The following is a 19420-nucleotide window of genomic DNA, read 5'->3' on the forward strand; positions in this document are numbered from 1 at the left end:
TCCAGGACCTGCTCCCCACCAACTATGTATTTCCATGGCAAACCTACCAACCTAATTATGAACTGTTGCTAAATTTTAGACTACTCCCAAAGAACACTTGGCTTCTACTGAGAGAATCCCCCATGTAACTGAAGTGTACAGAGCACAGGCCTGGATTGCAATCAGAGCAGCTACACAGGTTGGTGTGATATTTGGGGGAGATTTTTTGTGCTTGATTCTATCTTTGGGTATGACTACACAGCAAAAAAAAAAAAAAAAAATCCTGTGGCAGTGAGTCTCAGACCCTGGGTCAGTTGACTCGGGTTCTGTGATAAATGAAGAGGGGTGAGTAGCTCCCTTTTATGGACACCCCGCCAGCCAGTAACTATAAAATCCCTCTTAGTAGCTGTTCTCTAATTGCTCTACCTGTAAAGGGTTAAAAAGTCTCACTGCTATGCATAGGTAAAAGGAAGTGAGTGGGCACCTGGCCAAAAGAGCCAATGGGAAGGCTAGAACTTTTTAAAATTGAAACAAGACTCCCCTTTTGTCTGTCTGTGGTTGTTCTCCCGAAGAGAAGGGACAGAGAAGCTATGCTTTAAGAAGCTTGGGCCAGGTATGAAAAATCCTCAGTATCATACCTAGAAACTACGCATTTGAAACCCCAGATATGCAAGTAGATCAGGAAATGTCTAGGAAGACGCTATTAGGTTTATCTCTTTTATTCCTTTATGGCTTGTGGATTCCTCTGTGCTAACCCCAGCTGCTTTTTGTTTTGCTTGTAACCTTTAAGCTGGACCTCAAGAAAGCTATTCTTGATGCTTAATCCTTGTAGTTGTTTTTTTTTTAAATCTAGCAAATGCCTAAGTTCCCAGATGTATTTTCTTTCTTTTTTTTTTATTAATAATATTTACCTTTTTTTAGAACAGAATTGAATTTGTGTGTCTTAAAGAGGTTTGTGCACATGTTGTTTAATTAGCTGGTGACGACGGCTGATTTCTTTTTTCTTTCTTTCTCAGCTCTTCCCTGGGGGGGGGGGGGTGGAAAGGGCTTGAGGGTACCCCACAGGGAGGAATTCCCAAGTGCGTCTTCCTGGATTCTCAAAGGGATTTTGCACTTGGGTGGTGGCAGCATCTACTCATCCAAGGTCAGAGAGAAGCTGTAACCTTGGGAGTTTAATACAAGCCTGGAGTGGCCAGTATTAATTTTTAGAATACTTGCGGGCCCCCACCTTCTGCACTCGAAGTGCCAGAGTGGGGAATTAGCCTTGACAGGCTTGCATTGCTGGACTAAAAATAGCAGTGTAGGTGTTCAGACTCGGTCTAGAGCCTGGACTCTGCAGCCCACCCCGTTGCCAGGTTTCAAAGTTCGGGCTCCAGCCTGAGCCAAACATCTACACTGCTATAGCCTCACAGCTCAAATCCCATGAGCCCAAGTCAGTTGACATGAGCTCTGTGACTCGCTGCCTCATGGTTTTTTTTGCTGTGTAAACATACCCTGTGTTCTACTCCTACCAGCTGTGAAGAGAACACAATGCAGGAGGGACAAGAATTAAAATTCATTGGGACTTCTGCCAGGCATGTTATTTGGAATACTTAAAATGAATGCTGTATGAGCAATGCTTTTAATCTCTCCTGGCCATGTCTGACACAGGTTGCTTTTACTTTGATACAATGCAAATCTAGGAATTAAGTGCCTTATATGTATGCATACGCATTTGACATGTGGGCAGACATCAGTGGCATCCAGGTGAGGATGTCTGATTTGAAATCACTTGTGTAATAATTAAGTTGTCAACAGTAATTATCTATTTAAGTGAGATATGTACTGTATGTCAGAGAGAAATGGAAGATTTCCCCAGTCACCTCTCATGTTGGGTGCTTAATTTTTTGTAGTCTGTTTTCTAGTCTCAATATGTATAAATATTACAATGACCTGATTCTGACTAAATTAAATGTTAATTTTAGGTCAGTGAAGCTATGCTTGCTTCTCAGCTATTAATTGGAAAGAAGAGTGTTAAAGGCCACCAAGTGAAAGCCATAACACAACAGAACATCCCAGAATTTGCTTCTATGGACCTTCTTGCTTCATACAAAGATTTTTTGTCTGGTATTATTTTATATCTAACAATTGTAGAGCATTTAATAATCAATGGAAAATATCCATCACATGTAATATAACAGTGAATTTAATATGTAAACTCACTATTATATTACAAAGTCAGATCATCTGGTTTACCTTGGTATTAGGTTCAATCACTTGTGTTTTTTTGGCAGAAAAGAAATATGAAAGCTTTCCTATTAGTTTTTCATGCTTGCAGTACATTTTATTTGTAATACGTGTAAGATAAAGACAAAATCCTTCCTGGCCTTGCAAAGAAGTACAAGACTTAAAGAAGAGGGAACATCTTCCACTGCCCCAGTATACCCTTACAGGAGCAGGGCAAATTACACTCCTAGTGGTTTTAGTGCCAGCTAACTCACCTGCCAGTACTTCATATCACCAAGGGAGCATGGCCAACTGAGTTAGGGGAGTTACTGTGTACCTAACTCCTTGTGAGCATGCTGGGGTTGGCAAGTAAATCAGTGTGTGTGGTGGGAGGGATGGACACACTGCTAAACTGTTCCTTTTTAAGATAGCTGCGCATGCTGAATCAGGATTATCTGACCCAACCTGTCCTATGCCTAGAGCAGGGGTGGGCAAACTACAGCCCGCGGGCTGGATCTGGCCCCTTGGGGCTTTGGATCCGGCCTGCAGGATTGCCCCCCGTGGTGCCGTGGGCCCCGCGCCGCTCTCAGAAGCGGCTGGCACCATGTCCCTGTGGCCCCCAGGTGGGGGGCAGAGGGCTCCGTGCATTGCCCTTGCCTCCAGGCACTGCCCCCCGCAGCTCCCATTGGCTGGGAATGGGGAACCGCGGCCAATGGGAGCTTCAGGGGAGGTACCTGGAAGCGCGGCAAGGGCAGCACACGTGGAGCCCTCCGCCCCCTATCCCCCAGGGGCCACAGCGCTTTCTGGAGCGGCGCAGGGCCGGGGACAGGGCAGGCATGCAGGGAGCCTATCCTGCCCTGGTGCGCGCCGCTGCCACCCCGGAGCCGCTTTAGGTAAGCAGCGCCGGGCCAGAGCCCAAACCCCTCCTGCACCCCGCCCCCCAACTCCCTGTCCTAAGTCCCCTGCCTGCACCTCGCACCCCCCTGCACCCTAGTTCCCTGCCCTAAGCTCCCTTGTACACCCCGCACCCCTCCTGCACCCCAACCCCCTGCCCTGAGCCCCCTGCCGCACCCTGCACCCCTCCTGCACCCCAACCCCCTTCCCTGAGCCCCCTCATACACCCCGCACCCCTCCTCTGCCCCAATCCCTTGCCCCGAGCCCCTTCTTGCACACCGCACCCCCTCCCACACCCCGCACTCCCTCCTGCACCCCAATCCCCTGCCCTGGCCCTGCATACAATTTTCCCACCCAGATGTGGCCCTCGACCCAAAACGTTTGCCCACTTCTGACCTAGAGGGATGGCTCCCAACCCTCTGGTCAGCTACCATTGCTTCTTTTCACATAGTGAGTTAGGGCCAGGGCCGGCTGCAGGCACCAGCGAAGGAAGCAGGTGCCTGGGGCGGCCAATAGAAAGGGGCGGCACTCCGTCTGTTATTGGGGCGGCATAGCGGCACTTCGGCGGCAGCTGAAGCGCTCCACTTTAGTCTTCGGTGGCAATTCGGCGGTGGGTCCTTCACTCCGTCTCTTCAGCGGCAGCTCAATCGGGTTTTTCTTTTCTTTTTTTCTTCGCCGCTTGGGCACAAATGGTAAATTCAGTAAAAGTCATGTGTCACTACATTTATTGTGACTGCTCCCTGATTTTTTTTATTTAAAAAAAATACCTTCCTCCTTGCCCCACCCCACCTGCAGTAGCCCCAGCACTGCAACCCTAATCCCACTCTGTGAGGAAGGGAGCGGGGACTAGAGAACAAGCCTGCCTCGCACTCACCCTGGGTAGTGGCAGCTCCTGCAGTGCCTGTCCTGCAGGACTGTTCCTGGTGCCCCAGGCTCACTCTGCAGCAGAGGCTCCTGCAGCTGCTGTTCCACGGGGTTGGGCCCAGTGCCCCACTCCAGCTGTTGGGACCTAGCGCGCAGGGTTGCATTACTGCTCAGGTTTGACCATCCCACATCTCCCCCATTATGATGGAGGGGCATGTGAGCCAAACCTGAGAGGCACTGTGACTCCACATGCTAGGTCATAATGCCACTTCATGAAGTTTGGCCCACCTATCCTCCCCGCATGATGCAGGGATAGTGGGGCCAAACCTGAGCAACGATGTGCCTGGTGAACGCAGAGCAGGCTCACTTTCCAGTCTCCTCATATCTCCTCACTGGACTGAGGTAGGTTCACTCTCCAGCTCCTACCTCCCACTGCTTCCTGGGCCTCCGCTATGCATTGAGCCAGTGACCCAGCCTTTGGGAAAGTCACACAGACAGGGAGAAAAGTCACAGGCAGTGACAAACCTGCAGCCCTAATTATAATCTATTATAGTTATTATATCCTATTAATCAACCACTATCCAACACTATCTTTCCAGTCTAGTAAATAAAAAAATATATATTCAGTAGATTTTATGTAAGACCCAGCCAAAAATAATGTTTTGTGATCTTGCATTCGTTGATTCATAACAAACCCTGTTCCTAGAGCTACACAGAGATCAGTCTCATAGTAAAAGTAAACAAAAAAGATTTCCTTAAAAATCAAGCTCCATTTGAGAAACAAAGTAAAAAATTATCCATGTTTGCTGAATGATAAAAGCTAAAATTAACAAAGGGAGATTTTTCTCCAACCTCTAAAATTATTCTGCAAACAATGGAGCTCATTAAAATGATGAAATGGCAGTTTTTATTTAAGAAATAATTTCAGTGAAATAAAGTGTTGCTGTGGAACAATGATTTTGAAATGCTATGTAAATACCAAGGCAAAACAGAGATGTTTATATTTTTTGAAACAGAAAACCTTGATGCTGTGATAACGTTCTGTTCCAATGACTTAATTTCAGTTATTCCAAATGACTACTGTAGATGGAATTATTGTGTCTGATAAATGTTGGTGAAGTGGAGCAATGACTGCTTACTACACCACTGTTAAATAGATGTGTTGTGATTGGTTTATAAAAACAGATGGGTTGTGTGCTACAGCCTTCCATTAATTTAATTGTCTGGCATGAGTTCCATTTGCTGACAATTGCTTATCATTTTTCTTTTAGCAAATGTTGCAGGTGTTTGTCCTGGTTGTTTTGAGCGGGAATACAAAGGAGAATGGAGGATGTAGAAAGGAAGTAATAAACCATAATATGAAAAGGAGAATTAAAATGAAAATGAGCAACACAGCATGTAAAATATTAGATTTAGAGGCACTAATGAGGGAAATTGTAAAAATTTCATTTATATACAGTGTGGGCATTTTACATTCTGTTTTTACAATTAACAATGAAATGATCTTTAACAATGAAAATGGGAATAATGGAGTCATTACTTATTTTTCTATATGCACACATAATTAGCATAAACTGTTGTTTGGGAGATTGCCACTGGGAATTAATACCAAAGGTTTTTTTGAATGGTTGTAAGAGACAGACAAGAATGTAGAGGTAGATTTTGTAGGCTTTGAAAACAGCAAGGAATTGGAAAAGAGACTAAATCAGGCATAGTTCAAATAGTGTTGCCAGGCCTGCAGATGCAAGGATTCCCTGTGTTATGTGCTGAAATACAAGTGTTAATACTCACTACTCCATCTCTACTGTTGCATTGTGCGGATTACATTCTCTTTTGTGCTGAGAGCTTTGTGCTAATAATAGCTTCTTTAAAGATAGCATCTGTGCATGAGTCTCACTTCTGGATCTTAGTTCCTTAGCTCAAGACTGGCAAAACTGATGAAACTTCCCTAGCTCTTAGAGTTTTTCTTACCCTGGAGGGCAGCAGTAGCAGGGTAGAGTGTTAGCCTCACTGATCATTCTGCTCCACTCCCTGCTGAGTATAGATTGTGCCCTCTGAACTTTACAGTCAGTTATTTCCTTTTTGAAGTTGGCAAAGGAGTTTCATGCAGGAGACTGCCTCACCAGCCATCACTCCTAAGGGTTGAAATAACAAAAAAGGAGTGTGGTCTTGCAAGTATTCTGGGAGCAGGATGCCCAACTGGTTTCATGGAGTTCAGTATTCAGTGCACTTGCAAAATCAGGATCAAGTTCTATAAGGAGGGTCAGAGACCCATACATTGTATACGTAACCTGGCCTTTAAATGATTTCATTAAAAGAAAGAAATAAGATTGGCCAATGTGCTTTTTGAGTTTGTCATGGATTAAGTAAAACGAGATCTTAAACAAAAGATCAAAAATCAGAAATAACTGGAACACAGAGTGATTTTTATTATAATGGTCTTATTAGGTTGGGTTTAGAACCTACTGCACAGTGAAAATGAAAAGTCAAAGTCTGATCCTGCAGTGGATTGCACATGCTGTGCCCAGATCGAACCCTATTGACATCAGTAGTGTTCTACACCCACTTAGCAGTCTGCCTGTGCACTACCAATGGGAAGATCGGAGACACTAAAGGCAAAAGCCAAAGCATGGAAATGTGGAATGGCCTAACATGACATAATGGAAGAATCATATCGAAAACTATATTCACTCTGGAGCTAGTTCACATCTGTTAGGCACAGCCCAGAGTAAAGGTATGTCTACACTATGAAATTAGGTCGAATTTATAGAAGCCGGTTTTATAGAAATCGTTTTTATACATTGTGTGTGTCCCCACATAAAATGCTCTAAGTGCATTAAGTCAGCGGACTGCGTCCACAGTACCAAGGCTAGCGTCGACTTCCGGAGCATTGCACTGTGGGTAGCTATCCCACAGTTCCCGCAGTCTCTGCCGCCCATTGGAATTCTGGGTTGAGATCCCAATGCCTGATGATGCAAAAACAGTGTCGCGGGGGGTTCTGGGTACATGTCGTCTGGTCCCTCCCCCTCCGTCAGAGCAACGGCAGACAATAGATTCGCGCCTTTTTACCTGCGTTACCTGTGCAGATGACGTACCACGGCAAGCATGGAGCCCGCTCAGCTCAGCTCACCGTCACCATATGTCATCTGGGTGCCGGCAGACGTGGTACTGCATTGCTACACAGCAACAGTTAATTGCCTTTTGGCAGTAGACGGTGCAGTATGACTGGTAGCCGTCATCGGCTATCTGGGTGCTGGCAGACGTGGGGCTGCATTGCTATACAGCAGCAGCTCCTTGCCTTTTGGCAGTAGATGGTGTATTACGACTGGTATCCATCATCGTCGTACTCCTCTGTAAGTTCGGTCAGAAGCACCTGGGCAGACATGTTTTGTCTCCTGGAGACTCAGTCCTTCCGGCAGTCCTATTGAACCGTCTTGATGATGATGGCTAGCAATCGTAATACAGCATCTTCTGCCAAGCACCCAGAAGATGACGATGGCTATCAGTCATGCTGCACCGTCTGCTGCCAGCCTAAGATGTAAAAGATAGATGGACCAGATTTGTTCTGTATTCATTTGCTTTCCCCTCCCTCCGTGAAATCAACGGCCTGCTAAACCCAGGGTTTTGAGTTCAATCTTTGGGGGGGCCATTCTGTGTGACAGTTGTTTGTGTTTCTCCCTGATGCACAGCCACCTTTGTTGATTTTAATTCCCTGTGAGCCATGTCGTCACTCGCCCCTCCCTCCCTCCGTCAGACAATAGTTTCGCGCCTTTTTTCAGCCCAGACGCCATAGCACTGGGATCATGGAGCCTGCTCAGATCACCGCGGCAATTATGAGCACTATGAACACCACGCGCATAGTCCTGGAGTATATGCAGAGCCAGAACATGCCAAAGCAAAACCAGGCGAGGAGGCGATTGCAGCGCGGCGGCGAGAGTGATGAGGAAATTGACATGGACATAGACCCCTCACAAAGTACAGGCCCCAGCAATGTGCAAATCATGGTGTTACTGGGGCAGGTTCATGCCGTGGAATGCCGATTCTGGGCCCGGGACACAAGCACAGACTGGTGGGACCGCATCGTGTTGCAGGTGTGGGACGATTCCCAGTGGCTGCGAAACTTTCACATGCGTAAGGGCACTTTCATGGAACTTTGTGACTTGCTTTCCCCTACCCTGAAGTGCCAGAATACCAGGATGAGAGCAGCCCTCACAGTTGAGAAGCGAATGGCGATAGCCCTGTGGAAGCTTACAACGCCAGACAGCTACCGGTCAGTCGGGAATCAATTTGGAGTGGGCAAATCTACTGTGGGGGGCTGCTGTGATCCAAGTAGCCAACTCAATCAAAGACCTGCTGATATAAAGGGTAGTGACTCTGGGAAACGTGCAGGTCATAGTGGATGGCTTTGCTGCAATGGGATTCCCAAACTGTGGTGGGGCGATAGATGGAACCCATATCCCTATCTTGTCACCGGAGTACCAAGCCACCGAGTACATAAACCGCGAGGGGTACTTTTCAATGCTGCTGCAAGCCCTGGTGGATCACAAGGGATGTTTCACTAACATCAACGTGGGATGGCTGGGAAAGGAACATGATGCTCGCGTCTTCAGGAACTCTGGTCTGTTTCAAAAGCTGGAGGAAGGGACTTTCTTCCCGGACCAGAAAATAACCGTTGGGGATGTTGAAATGCCTATAGTTATCCTTGGGGACCCAGCCTACCCCTTAATGCCGTGGCTCATGAAGCCGTACACAGGCAGCCTGGACAGTAGTCAGGACCTGTTCAACTATAGGCTGAGCAAGTGCCGAATGGTGGTAGAATGTGTATTTGGACGTTTAAAAGCGCACTGGCGCAGTTTACTGACTCGGATAGACCTCAGCGAAACCAATATTCCAATTGTTATTGCTGCTTGCTGTGCGCTCCACAATATCTGTGAGAGTAAGGGGGAGACATTTATGGCGGGGTGGGAGGTTGAGGCAAATCGCCTGGCCGCTGATTACGCGCAGCCAGACACCAGGGCGGTTAGAAGAGTACAGCAGGGTGCGGTGCGCATCAGAGAAGCTTTGAAAACCAGTTTTGTGACTGGCCAGGCTACGGTGTGAAACTTCTGTTTGTTTCTGCTTGATTAACCCTCCCGCCCCCCCCCCCCGTTTCACTCTACTTCCCTGTAAACTAACCACCCTCCCCTCCCCTCTTCGAGCACCTCTTGCAGAGGCAATAAAGTCATTGTTACTTCACATTCATGCATTCCTTATTAATTCATCACACAACTAGGGGGATAACTGCCAAGGTAGCCCGGGAGGGGTGGGGGAGGAGGGAAGGAAAAGGACACACTGCAGTTTAAAACTTTAAAACTTTAACACTTATTGAAGGCCAGCCTTCTGATGCTTGGGCAATCATCTGGGGTGGAGTGGCTGGGTGGCCGGAGGCCCCCCCACCGCGTTCTTGGGCGTCTGGGTGAGGAGGCAATGGAACTTGGGGAGGAGGGCTGTTGGTTACACAGGGGCTGTAGCGGCGGTCTCTGCTCCTGCTGCCTTTCCTGCAGCTCAACCATATGCTGGAGCATATCAGTTTGATGTTTCAGCAGCCGGAGCATCAACTCTTGCCTTCTGTCAGCAATCTGACGCCACCTATCCTCTTCAGCCTGCCACTTGCTCTCTTCAGCCCGCGATTCAGCCTGCCACCTCTCCTCTCGTTCATATTGTGCTTTTTTGCACTCTGACATTGACTGCCTCCACGCATTCTGCTGTGCTCTGTCAGCATGGGAGGACATCTGGAGCTCCGAGAACATATCATCCCGAGTCCGCCGTTTTCTCCTTCTAATCTTCACTAGCCTCTGCGAAGGAGAAACATTTGCAGCTGGTGGAGGAGAAGGGAGAGGTGGTTAAAAAGACACATTTTAGAGAACAATGGCTACATTCTTTCATGTTAAATTTTGCTGTTCACATTACACAGCACATGTGCTTTCGTTACAAGGTCGCATTTTTCCTCTTATATTGAGGGCCTGCCGGTTTGGTGTGAGAGCTCACTCACGCAGTGCCAGGCAACAGAATTCGGCTTGCAGGCAGCCATGGTAAGCCACAGTCTTTTGGCTTTTTAACCTTCATAACATGTGGGAATGGTTTCAAACAGCAGCGCTCTCATTTCCCATACCAAGCACCTGTTGGGTTGGCCATTCAAAATGGGTTTGCAATATGTAAAAGGAGGGGCTGCGGTTTCCGGGTTAACATGCAGCACAAACCCAACTAGCCCCCTTCCCCTCCCCCCCCCCCACAATTCTCTGGGATGATCACTTCACCCCTCCCCCCCACCGCGTGGCTAACAGCGGGGAATATTTCTCTTCAGCCGAGCAGGAACGGGCACCTCTGAATGTCCCCTTAATAAAATCATCCCATTTCAACCAGGTGACCGTGAATGATATCACTCTCCTGAGGATAACAAAGAGAGATAAGGAATGGATGTTGTCTGCATGCCAGCAAACACCGGGACTATACTCTGCCATGCTTTGTTATGCAATGATTCCAGACTACGTGCTACTCGCCTGGCGTGGTAAAGTGTCCTACCATGGTGGACGGGATAAGGCAGCCCTCCCCAGAAACCTTTTGCAAAGGCTTTGGGAGTACATGAAGGAGAGCTTTCTGGAGATGTCCCTGGAGGATTTCCGCTCCATCCCCATACACGTTAACAGACTTTTTCAGTAGCTGTACTGGCCGCGATTGCCAGGGCAAATTAATCATTAAACACGCTTGCTTTTAAACCATGTGTAATATTTACAAAGGTACACTCACCAGAGGTCCCTTGTGTGCCCTCAGGGTCTGGGAGCACGCCTTGGGTGAGTTCGGGGGTTACTGGTTCCTGGTCCAGGGTGATAAACATATCCTGGCTGTTGGGGAAACCGGTTTCTCCTCTTCCTTGCTGTGAGCTATCTTCATTGTCTTCATCATCATCTTCCTCATATCCCGAACCCGCTTCCCTGTTGCGTGATTCTCCATTGATGGAGTCAAAGCACATGGTTGGGGTAGTGGTGGCTGCACCCCCTAGCATGGCATGCAGCTCCGCGTAGAAGTGGCATGTCCGCGGCTATGCCCCGGACCTTCCATTTGCCTCTCTGGCTTTGTGGTAGGCTTGCCTTAGCTCCTTAATTTTCACGCAGCACTGCTGTGCGTCCCTGTTATGGCCTCTGTCCTTCATGGCCTTTGAGACTTTTTCTAATATTTTGCCATTTCGTTTACTGCTACGGAGTTCAGCTAGCACTGATTCGTCTCCCCATATGGCGAGCAGATCCCATACCTCCCGTTTTGTCCATGCTGGAGCTCTTTTGCGATCCTGGGACTCCATCATGGTTACCTGTGCTGATGAGCTCTGCGTGGTCACCTGTGCTCTCCACGCTGGGCAAACAGGAAATAAAATTCAAAAGTTCGTGGGGCTTTTCCTGTCTACCTGGTCAGTGCATCTGAGTTGAGAGTGCTGTCCAGAGCGGTCACAATGAAGCACTGTGGGATAGCTCCCGGAGGCCAATAACGTCGAATTCCATCCACACTACCCCAAATCCGACCCGGAAAGGCCGATTTCAGCGCTAATCCCCTCGTCGGAGGTGGAGTAAAGAAACCGGTTTAAAGGGCCCTTTAAGTCGAAAAAAAGGGCTTCGTCGTGTGGACGTGTCCAGGCTTAATTCGATTTAACGCTGCTAAATTTGACCTAAACTCGTAGTGTAGACCAGGCCTAAGAGAAGTCACACTGTCCTATGGGGCCCATGGGGAGTCATTGCTTTCAGGAGTTTTCTAGCTCAAGGACAGTGCACCTACTGCCTGCCCCCCCCCCCTTTATTGGGTACAGCCTGCTCCCCAGGCTGGTGCAGAAAGGGGTGGGAATATATTCCTCCTCCTCCTTCCCAAACCGTTTGTGTCTACAGTCTCCATGTCCTCAGGGGACTGTGCTCCCCTGAGCACAGGAACTGCAGTTTTGCACACAAAGAGGTTGAAGATGCCATGTGCCTCTCCTCCTGCCCCCCACCCCAGCTTGAATTCACATAAGGACCAGGCAGAATATGGCTCCTGATGTTAAAATATTGAATGTTAAAAACATTTTCTCCTGACTGGTAAACAAATACGAAAGCAGGTTGGAAAGGGCTTTACTGTTGCTTCCCTTGTATAGCCACATTGCTGGGGTCACAAAGGGCATTTCAGCTGCAGATGATAAAGTTCAGCACAAGACTCAGAAATAGCATTGAAAATAAAATTCTCTGTTGGTGTGCATTTTAGTTTCTTTCTGCTGTGAAGTACACCTTAGCTTTTAAACTTGCAAATTGCAAGGTTGAATAAAATGAGTGTGAGTTAGGTTTAATTGTTTTTGCATTTGCAGATGGATATGAGGTTCGCTATAAAAACCTTATGGCCTCTTCTATCAAAAATGAAGAAATCATACAAAGTGAAAAGGACCAAATTGAAAGTGAAGGAACAGAATATAATATCTCCAAGGACAGCCAGTGGAAACAAACTATAACATGGGTGCATTTAATCCGCTACCATAATTATTTAATAAGACATAACATGAGCCCTCTCTTTGGTATGAACTGTCAATTTTACTTTTTTTTCTTGATGCCAGGGGAATTAGGGGAGTTATTCTCTGGGACTAACTCCAAAGTACCTGATCCTGATCCTGATTCTGAGCTCTTTTGCACTGTGTAAATCAGGAGAAACTTCACTGAAGTCAATGGGGTTATGCCAGTGTAAAACCACTGTAAATGAATATAGACTTAGACTACCATATTATGTCTCTTTTGCATCACTAAATGGGTCTCTTGAAATTGATTTCTCGTTATTATTTCAGTAAGCTATTTCATTTTCAAACTGTTTCTTTTTAATTATGGAGGCCTAAGAAAATATTCGATTGTCAAGGTGATAGTGAGAGTTGCACTTAAAAACCACATTACATCCCAAGCTCCAGGGGTGGTTTTGTTCCGCCTCAGCTGTTGTCTCAGGGTAAACCCCTAACTGAGCTCCTGGGAGAGATGGATTCTTCCTTCCACTGATCAACTCTTAAAATAATCACCTCAGAAAGCGTTTCTTTCTGCAAGCACCAACTGGGAGGTGGGTGCTCTAGTCTGTCACAGAACTGTATGGATTCTTAAGCTACTTTTGTTATGTTTATTCAGCTACAGACAGCGCTGGTCCATGACTGTGGCTTCAAGGTGCTACAACAATTCAAATAAACAATAATGATTAAGAACTATCAGTTTAGGAATTCTGCAAAAAAAATTTACAGATTCGTTGCTGAATTTATTTAAATTTATTATATGTTTTGGATTTATAAATGCCAAGCAGTCATAGAAAGTCTATATTTCTAAATAGCAAATGGTAAATTAATGAAGATTTTCTCTTTCCAAAGCTGTCTCCAAATCAACACCTGGATCATTTTCTATGGAAGATGCACTGTTCACTTCTGTTTTTGAGACAGGAATTGTTCTACGTTTAGCAGAAATGCATATTTTCCTTAAAAAACATCTGTATATCTATTCAACATGTTGTCTTGAAGATTTTCCAAAACAACTGCAGTTTTTAGAAAAACCAGGTGCTAGTCTGGCTGCTGTTCCTGTAAAGGTATGTTTTAAAAATTATTTCCCTGTCACGCTTGCATGACATGCCTTGCACTCATCATTCATGGAGAGCTTCATGGACTCTCCAAATATTCTGTTTCTTACCAGCTCTTCTACAAGGGTGAAATTCACACCAGTGCACAGGGCTAGCACAAAGCCCATGCCACACTTAAGTCCTATTCAAGCCTTATTTTAAGGAATTAATTGTTGCACCGGCTTTTGTGCTGATCCTCTGCACAGGAGTGAATTACATCCAATGTACATTGTGTCTATAGCATGAAAAATAGTAGCAATTAAACAATGTTATTTTAAATGAAAATTTTCATAAAAAACTAAAGAAAATTTCAGTGTTATTTGATAGAAGACCAATACTTTTGCCTTATCCCTTGGTCAAATCCCCATGCATCACACCAAAAATACCACAATACCTAATACATATTCAGATTGTAAAAACCTTCTATCCTGTCAGAATTGTATGTTTTGTATATATTCTATATGTTACATACAATATTATGAAACATTTTCTTCAAAAAATTAATTATATTTATTTGTCTAAAGAGGACACTGCAGAGGTATTTAGCTCCAGATTTAATTTATTTTTAAAGGTGTGTTACAATTGTAAATATGCTTATTAGACCAGCTGAGTTGGTAGTTTTAGAGTCAGTCCTTTCAGGACTGAAGGGTTGCAAACAAACATGGCAATTAGTCCAGTCCAGATCTCACAGTCATAGAGTTTAAGGCCAGAAGTGACCATCAGATCAGCTACTCTGTTCTCCTGCATATCAGAGGCCACCAACACAAACCCAGCACCCACACACTAAATCCAAAGTATTACAGTCCACAGGAGCCTAAACTATTATGTGAAACAGGCAGAGCTTGGGAGAGACTGACATATACCAATGCCCAAGGCCCTTGCAATGGAAGGGAATTGATAAGTGAAATATACACAGATTATCTCAGTGGGTGAGCTGCACAACATGCTGCAGAGGAAGGAGAAAAAACCTAAAGTCACTGCCAGTCTAATCTAGGGGAAAATTCCTTCCCAACCCCACATACAGTGATCAGTTAGACTCTGAGCATGTGAGCAAGAATCAGCCAGCCAAGCATCTGAGAGAGAGAATGCTCAATGCCACTTTGGAGCCCTGGCCCGCCCATCAGTATCCCATCTCACATGACCATCTCTGATGCTTTAGAGGAAGTAGACCAAACAAAACCATCTAAGAATACATTGCGGCGGTGAGGGGTGTCCTTTCTTGAACCCTACAGGATGCCAGCTGAAGCCCTGAAACATAAACTTTTAAGAACATAATATATGAATTGGAAGAGACCTCCCCAGGTCTGCTGAGCCCTGTCCTCCACCATCACAAACAATCCCATCATACAATCCCACTCATACATTTGTCCATCTCTCTCTTAAAACTAATCTAGATTTTTCTCCCACAATTCCTATTGTGAGGATATTCCAGAACCTCACTCCTTTGATGATTAGTAACTTTCTGATTTCCAGTCTGAATTTGTTTATGGCCAGTTTATATCAATTTGGTCTTGTGTCAACATTGTCCTGTAGCTTAAATAGCCCTCCCTGGTGTTTATTCCCCCCCCCCCCGCCCCCGATGAGAGCAATCATATACCCTCTAAGCCCTCTTTTTTCTAGGTTAAATAAGCCAAGCTCTTCCAGGAGAAACAAAAATAGGTCTTGAACTAGGTTCCATGATTAGGGAGGTTGACTGAACTGAAGAACTCAAGCATCTGAATATGAAGAAGCTTGGAATTACTGTAAGTCAAAGTTGCAGAAACTATCTGAAGCCTGCATCCAAAGCAAAGGGAAGAAACTCGTAGAGAAGCGTTGCAGACCAAACTGGATGAACAAGCATCTCAACAGATTGTTAAGAGAAAGCAGAAAGCCTACAAGGAATGGAAGAAGGGATGGATCAGCAAGGAAAGCTAACTCTTGGAGATCAGAAAGTGTGGGATAAAGTGAGAACTACCAAAAGCTAAGCAGAACTGGACATTGCAAAGGAAATTAAAACCAATAGTACAAAGTTCTGTGGCTATATAAATAAAAAGAAAACAAGTAAAGAAGTGGGACCACTAAACACTGAAGATGGGGTGGAGTTTAAAGATAATTTAGGTGTGGGTCAACACCTAAACAAATACTTTGCCTCTGTTTTTAATAAGGGGCAATGGTAGGGTGGCTGATGGGAGCAAGAGTGTAGAAGTAGAAATTACCACATCCAAGGTGAAAGCTGAAGCAAAACCCGAACAACTTAATGGGACAAAATCAGGGGGTCCAGATAATCTCCATCCAAAAATATTAAAGGAACTGGCACATGAAATTGTAAGACCAAGAGCAAGGATTTTTCATGAATCCATAAACGTGGGGGGCATATCCCAGGATTGGAGAATTGCAAATATAATACCTATATTTAAGAAAGGGGGGAAAGGGTGATCTGGAAAATGATAGCCCGGCTAGTTTGACCTCAGTTGTATGCAAGGTCTTAGAACAAATTTTGAAAGACAGTAATAAAAGACAGAGAGGAAATTGGGATAAAATACAACATGGTTTTACAAAAGATAGATCGTGCCAGACCAACCTGATCTCTTTCTCTGAGAAGATAAGATTTTCTAGACAAAGGAAATTCAGTAAATCTAATTTACCTGGATTTCAGTAAAGCATTTGATACAGTTCCACGTAGGAAATTGTTAGTTAAATTGGAGAAGATGGGGATTAATATGACAACTGAAAGGTGGGGAAGGAACTGGTTAGGAGACCTTAACCTGTCATACTGAAAGATGAACAGTCAGGTTGGCAGGTGGTTACTAGTGGAGTTCCTCAAGAATTGATTTTGGGACCAGTCTTATTTAACATTTTCATTAATGACCTTGGCACAAAATGTAGGAGTGTGCTAATAAAATTTGTGGATGACACAAAGTTGGGAGGTATTGCCAATATGGAGGAGGACCGGAATATCATACAAGAAGATTTGGAGGACCTTGAAAACTAGAGTAACAGAAATGGGATGATATTTAATAGTCATGTGACAGGTTGGATCACAGAAACCCCCTTTGGGTCTGCCACCTGATGTGCCAAGACTACCTCTGAGCCCATTTTCCCCTGACTTCAGTGCCCTGCCTGGTTTGAGCCAGACATGCTAGCCTGCTACAAACACAGACCCAGGTCTGAACAACATCCCCCAAAAGCTGCAGGCTTAACTGAAAACAGCTTAAGAAGTGTTCCTGTCTCCAACACTCAGATGCCCAGCTCCCAATGGGGTCCAAACCCCAAATAAATCCGTTTTACTCTGTATAAAGCTTATACAGGATAAACTCATAAATTGTTTGCCCTCTGTAACACTGATAGAGAGATATGCACAGCTGTTTACCCCCCCCCCCCAGGTATTAATACATACTCTGGGTTAATTAATAAGTAAAAAGTGATTTTATTAAATACAAAAAGTAGGATTTAAGTGTTTCCAAGTAATAACAGACAGAACAAAGTGAATTACCAAGCAAAATAAAATAAAACACACAAGTCTAAGCCTAGTACAGTAAGAAAACTGAATACAGATAAAACCTCACCTCAGATGTTTCAATAAGCTTCTATCACAGACAGGACACCTTCCTAGTCTGGGCACAATCCTTTCACCTGGTACAGTCCTTGTTCCAGCTCAAGTGGTAGCTAGGGGATTTCTCATGATTGCAGCCACCTTTGTTCTGTTCCACCCCCTTATATAGCTTTGGCACAAGGTGGGAATCTTTTGTCTCTCTGGGTCCCCACCCCTCCTTCTAAATGGAAAAGCCCCAGGTTTAAGATGGATTTCAGTACCAGGTGACATGGTCACATGTCCTGTGAGACCCCAAGCCTTCATTCCTCCCAGCCTGACTCACAGGAAGGCCTGCAAGCAAACAGAGCCATCAACAGTCAGTTTTCCTGGTTGATGGGAGTCATCAAGATTCCAAACCACCATTAATGGCTCATACTTTGCAAAATTACAATAGGCCCTCAGAGTTATATTTCATATTTCTAGTTCCAGATACAAGAATGCTGCATACAGATAGGATGACCACACTCAGTAGATTATAAGCTTTGTAATGATACCTTACAAGAGACCTTTTGCATGAATCATATTCCAGTTACATTATATTTACACTCATTAGCATATTTTCATAAAATCATATAGAGTGCAATGTCACAAGTCATGACCTTGCACTTTGCACGTAGGGACTAACAGCAAAAATTTCTGCTATAAGCTGGGAATGTATCAGTTAGAAGTGACAGAGGAAGAGAAAGACATGGGTGTATTGGTCAACCACAGGGCAACTATGAGCTGTCAATGTGATGCAGCTGTGATAAAGGCCAGTGCAACCATAGGATGCATCAGGCGAAATATTTTCCGTAGAGACAGAGAAGAGTTATTACCATTATACAAGGCACTGGTGAGACCTCATCTGGAATAATGAGTACAATTCTGATCTCCCATGTTTAAGAAAGATGAATTCAGACTAGAACAGGTTCAGAGAAGGGCTACTAGGATGCTCAGATGAATGGAAAACTTACCCTATGAGAGGTGACTTAAGGAGCGTGGCTTGTTTAGCCTAACCAAAAGAAGGCTGAGGGAAGATATGATTGCTGTCTATAAATACATCAGAAGAATAAATACCAAGGAGGGAGAGGAGTTATTTAAGTTAAGGGCCAAAGTTAGCACAAGAACAAATGGATATAAACTGCCCATCAACATGTTTAGGCTTGAAATTAGACAAAGATTTCTAACCAGCATAGGAGTGAAGTTCAGGAACAGCCTCCTAAGGAGACTATTGGGGGCAAAAACCTAACTTGTTTCAAGACTGAGCTTGATATGTTTATGGAGGAGATGGTATGATGAGGTTGCATCTATTGGCATATGGCCCATCTGCGACTGCTATCAGCAATATCTCCATGCTGGCCAGAGATTGGACACTAGATGTGCAGGGCTCTGAGTTACTACAGAGAATTCTTTTCCAGAAAAAAAGGGTCTCTGGCTGCTGGGTCTTGCCCACATGCTCAGGGTCTAACTGATCGACATATTTGGGATTGAGAAAGAATTTCCCCCAGGTCAGATTGGCAGAGATCCTGGGGGGGAGGGGGAAGGCTCATCTTCCTCCGCAGCATGGGGCACTGGTCACTTGCTGGTTTGAACTAGAATAAATGGTGAATTCTCTGTAACTTTAAGTCTTTAAATCAAGATTTGAGCACTTCAGTAGCTCAGCCAGAGGTATGGGTCTATTTCAGGAGAGGGTGGGTGAGGTTCTGTGGCCTGTGATGTGCAGGAGGTCAGACTAGATAATCACAGTGGTTCCTTCTGTCCTTAAAATCTATGAACCTCCTCTCATAAAATAGTCCCTCCATGCCCCCAGTCATCCTAGTATCTCTTTTCTGCACCTGACCAGAATTTTACACTGTATTCCACATGAGATCTAACCAGTGTCTTGTACAGTGGCATAAAGACTTCTCTATCTCTTCTGGAAATGCCTCATCTGATACATCCTAGGATTCCATTTGTCTTTTTCAGAGCCTTATAATACTTGTGGCTTATAATCATCCTGTGATGGATCAACATATCTAGGTCTCTCTCCGTCTCTGTCACTTCCAAACGATGAATCCCAGCTTGTAGCAGAAATTCTTATTATTAGACTCTAAGTCCATGACTTTGCACTTTGTAATATTGAATTTCATCCCTTTAAGGTCATCAGGATTTTCCCATATAATATTCTGATCATCTTCTGCATTGATGATGCCTCTCAACTTAGTATCATCAGCAAATTTAGCACACAGTTATATTTATGCCAAGGTCAGTAATAAAAAATATTGAATAAAATTGGTCCCAAGACTGATCTTGAGGAACTTC

At 44.9% G+C, this 19420-nt stretch overlaps 1 protein-coding gene across 1 annotated transcript in view; it reads left to right on the forward strand.

Annotated features, from left to right (window-relative positions):
* CFAP54 (cilia and flagella associated protein 54) overlaps window positions 1–19420 on the forward strand; it is a 215509-nt gene that overhangs the window by 173919 nt on the left and 22170 nt on the right. Inside the window, exons 61-64 of the mRNA XM_065423873.1 lie at window positions 80–178; window positions 1944–2085; window positions 12302–12505; window positions 13328–13539. Coding sequence (XP_065279945.1) covers window positions 80–178; window positions 1944–2085; window positions 12302–12505; window positions 13328–13539 — 657 coding nt within the window. The remainder of the gene's footprint in view (window positions 1–79; window positions 179–1943; window positions 2086–12301; window positions 12506–13327; window positions 13540–19420) is intronic.

This window comes from Emys orbicularis, chromosome 1 (genome assembly GCF_028017835.1).
Source record: "Emys orbicularis isolate rEmyOrb1 chromosome 1, rEmyOrb1.hap1, whole genome shotgun sequence".
In the NCBI taxonomy this organism is placed as follows: Eukaryota; Metazoa; Chordata; order Testudines; family Emydidae; genus Emys; species Emys orbicularis.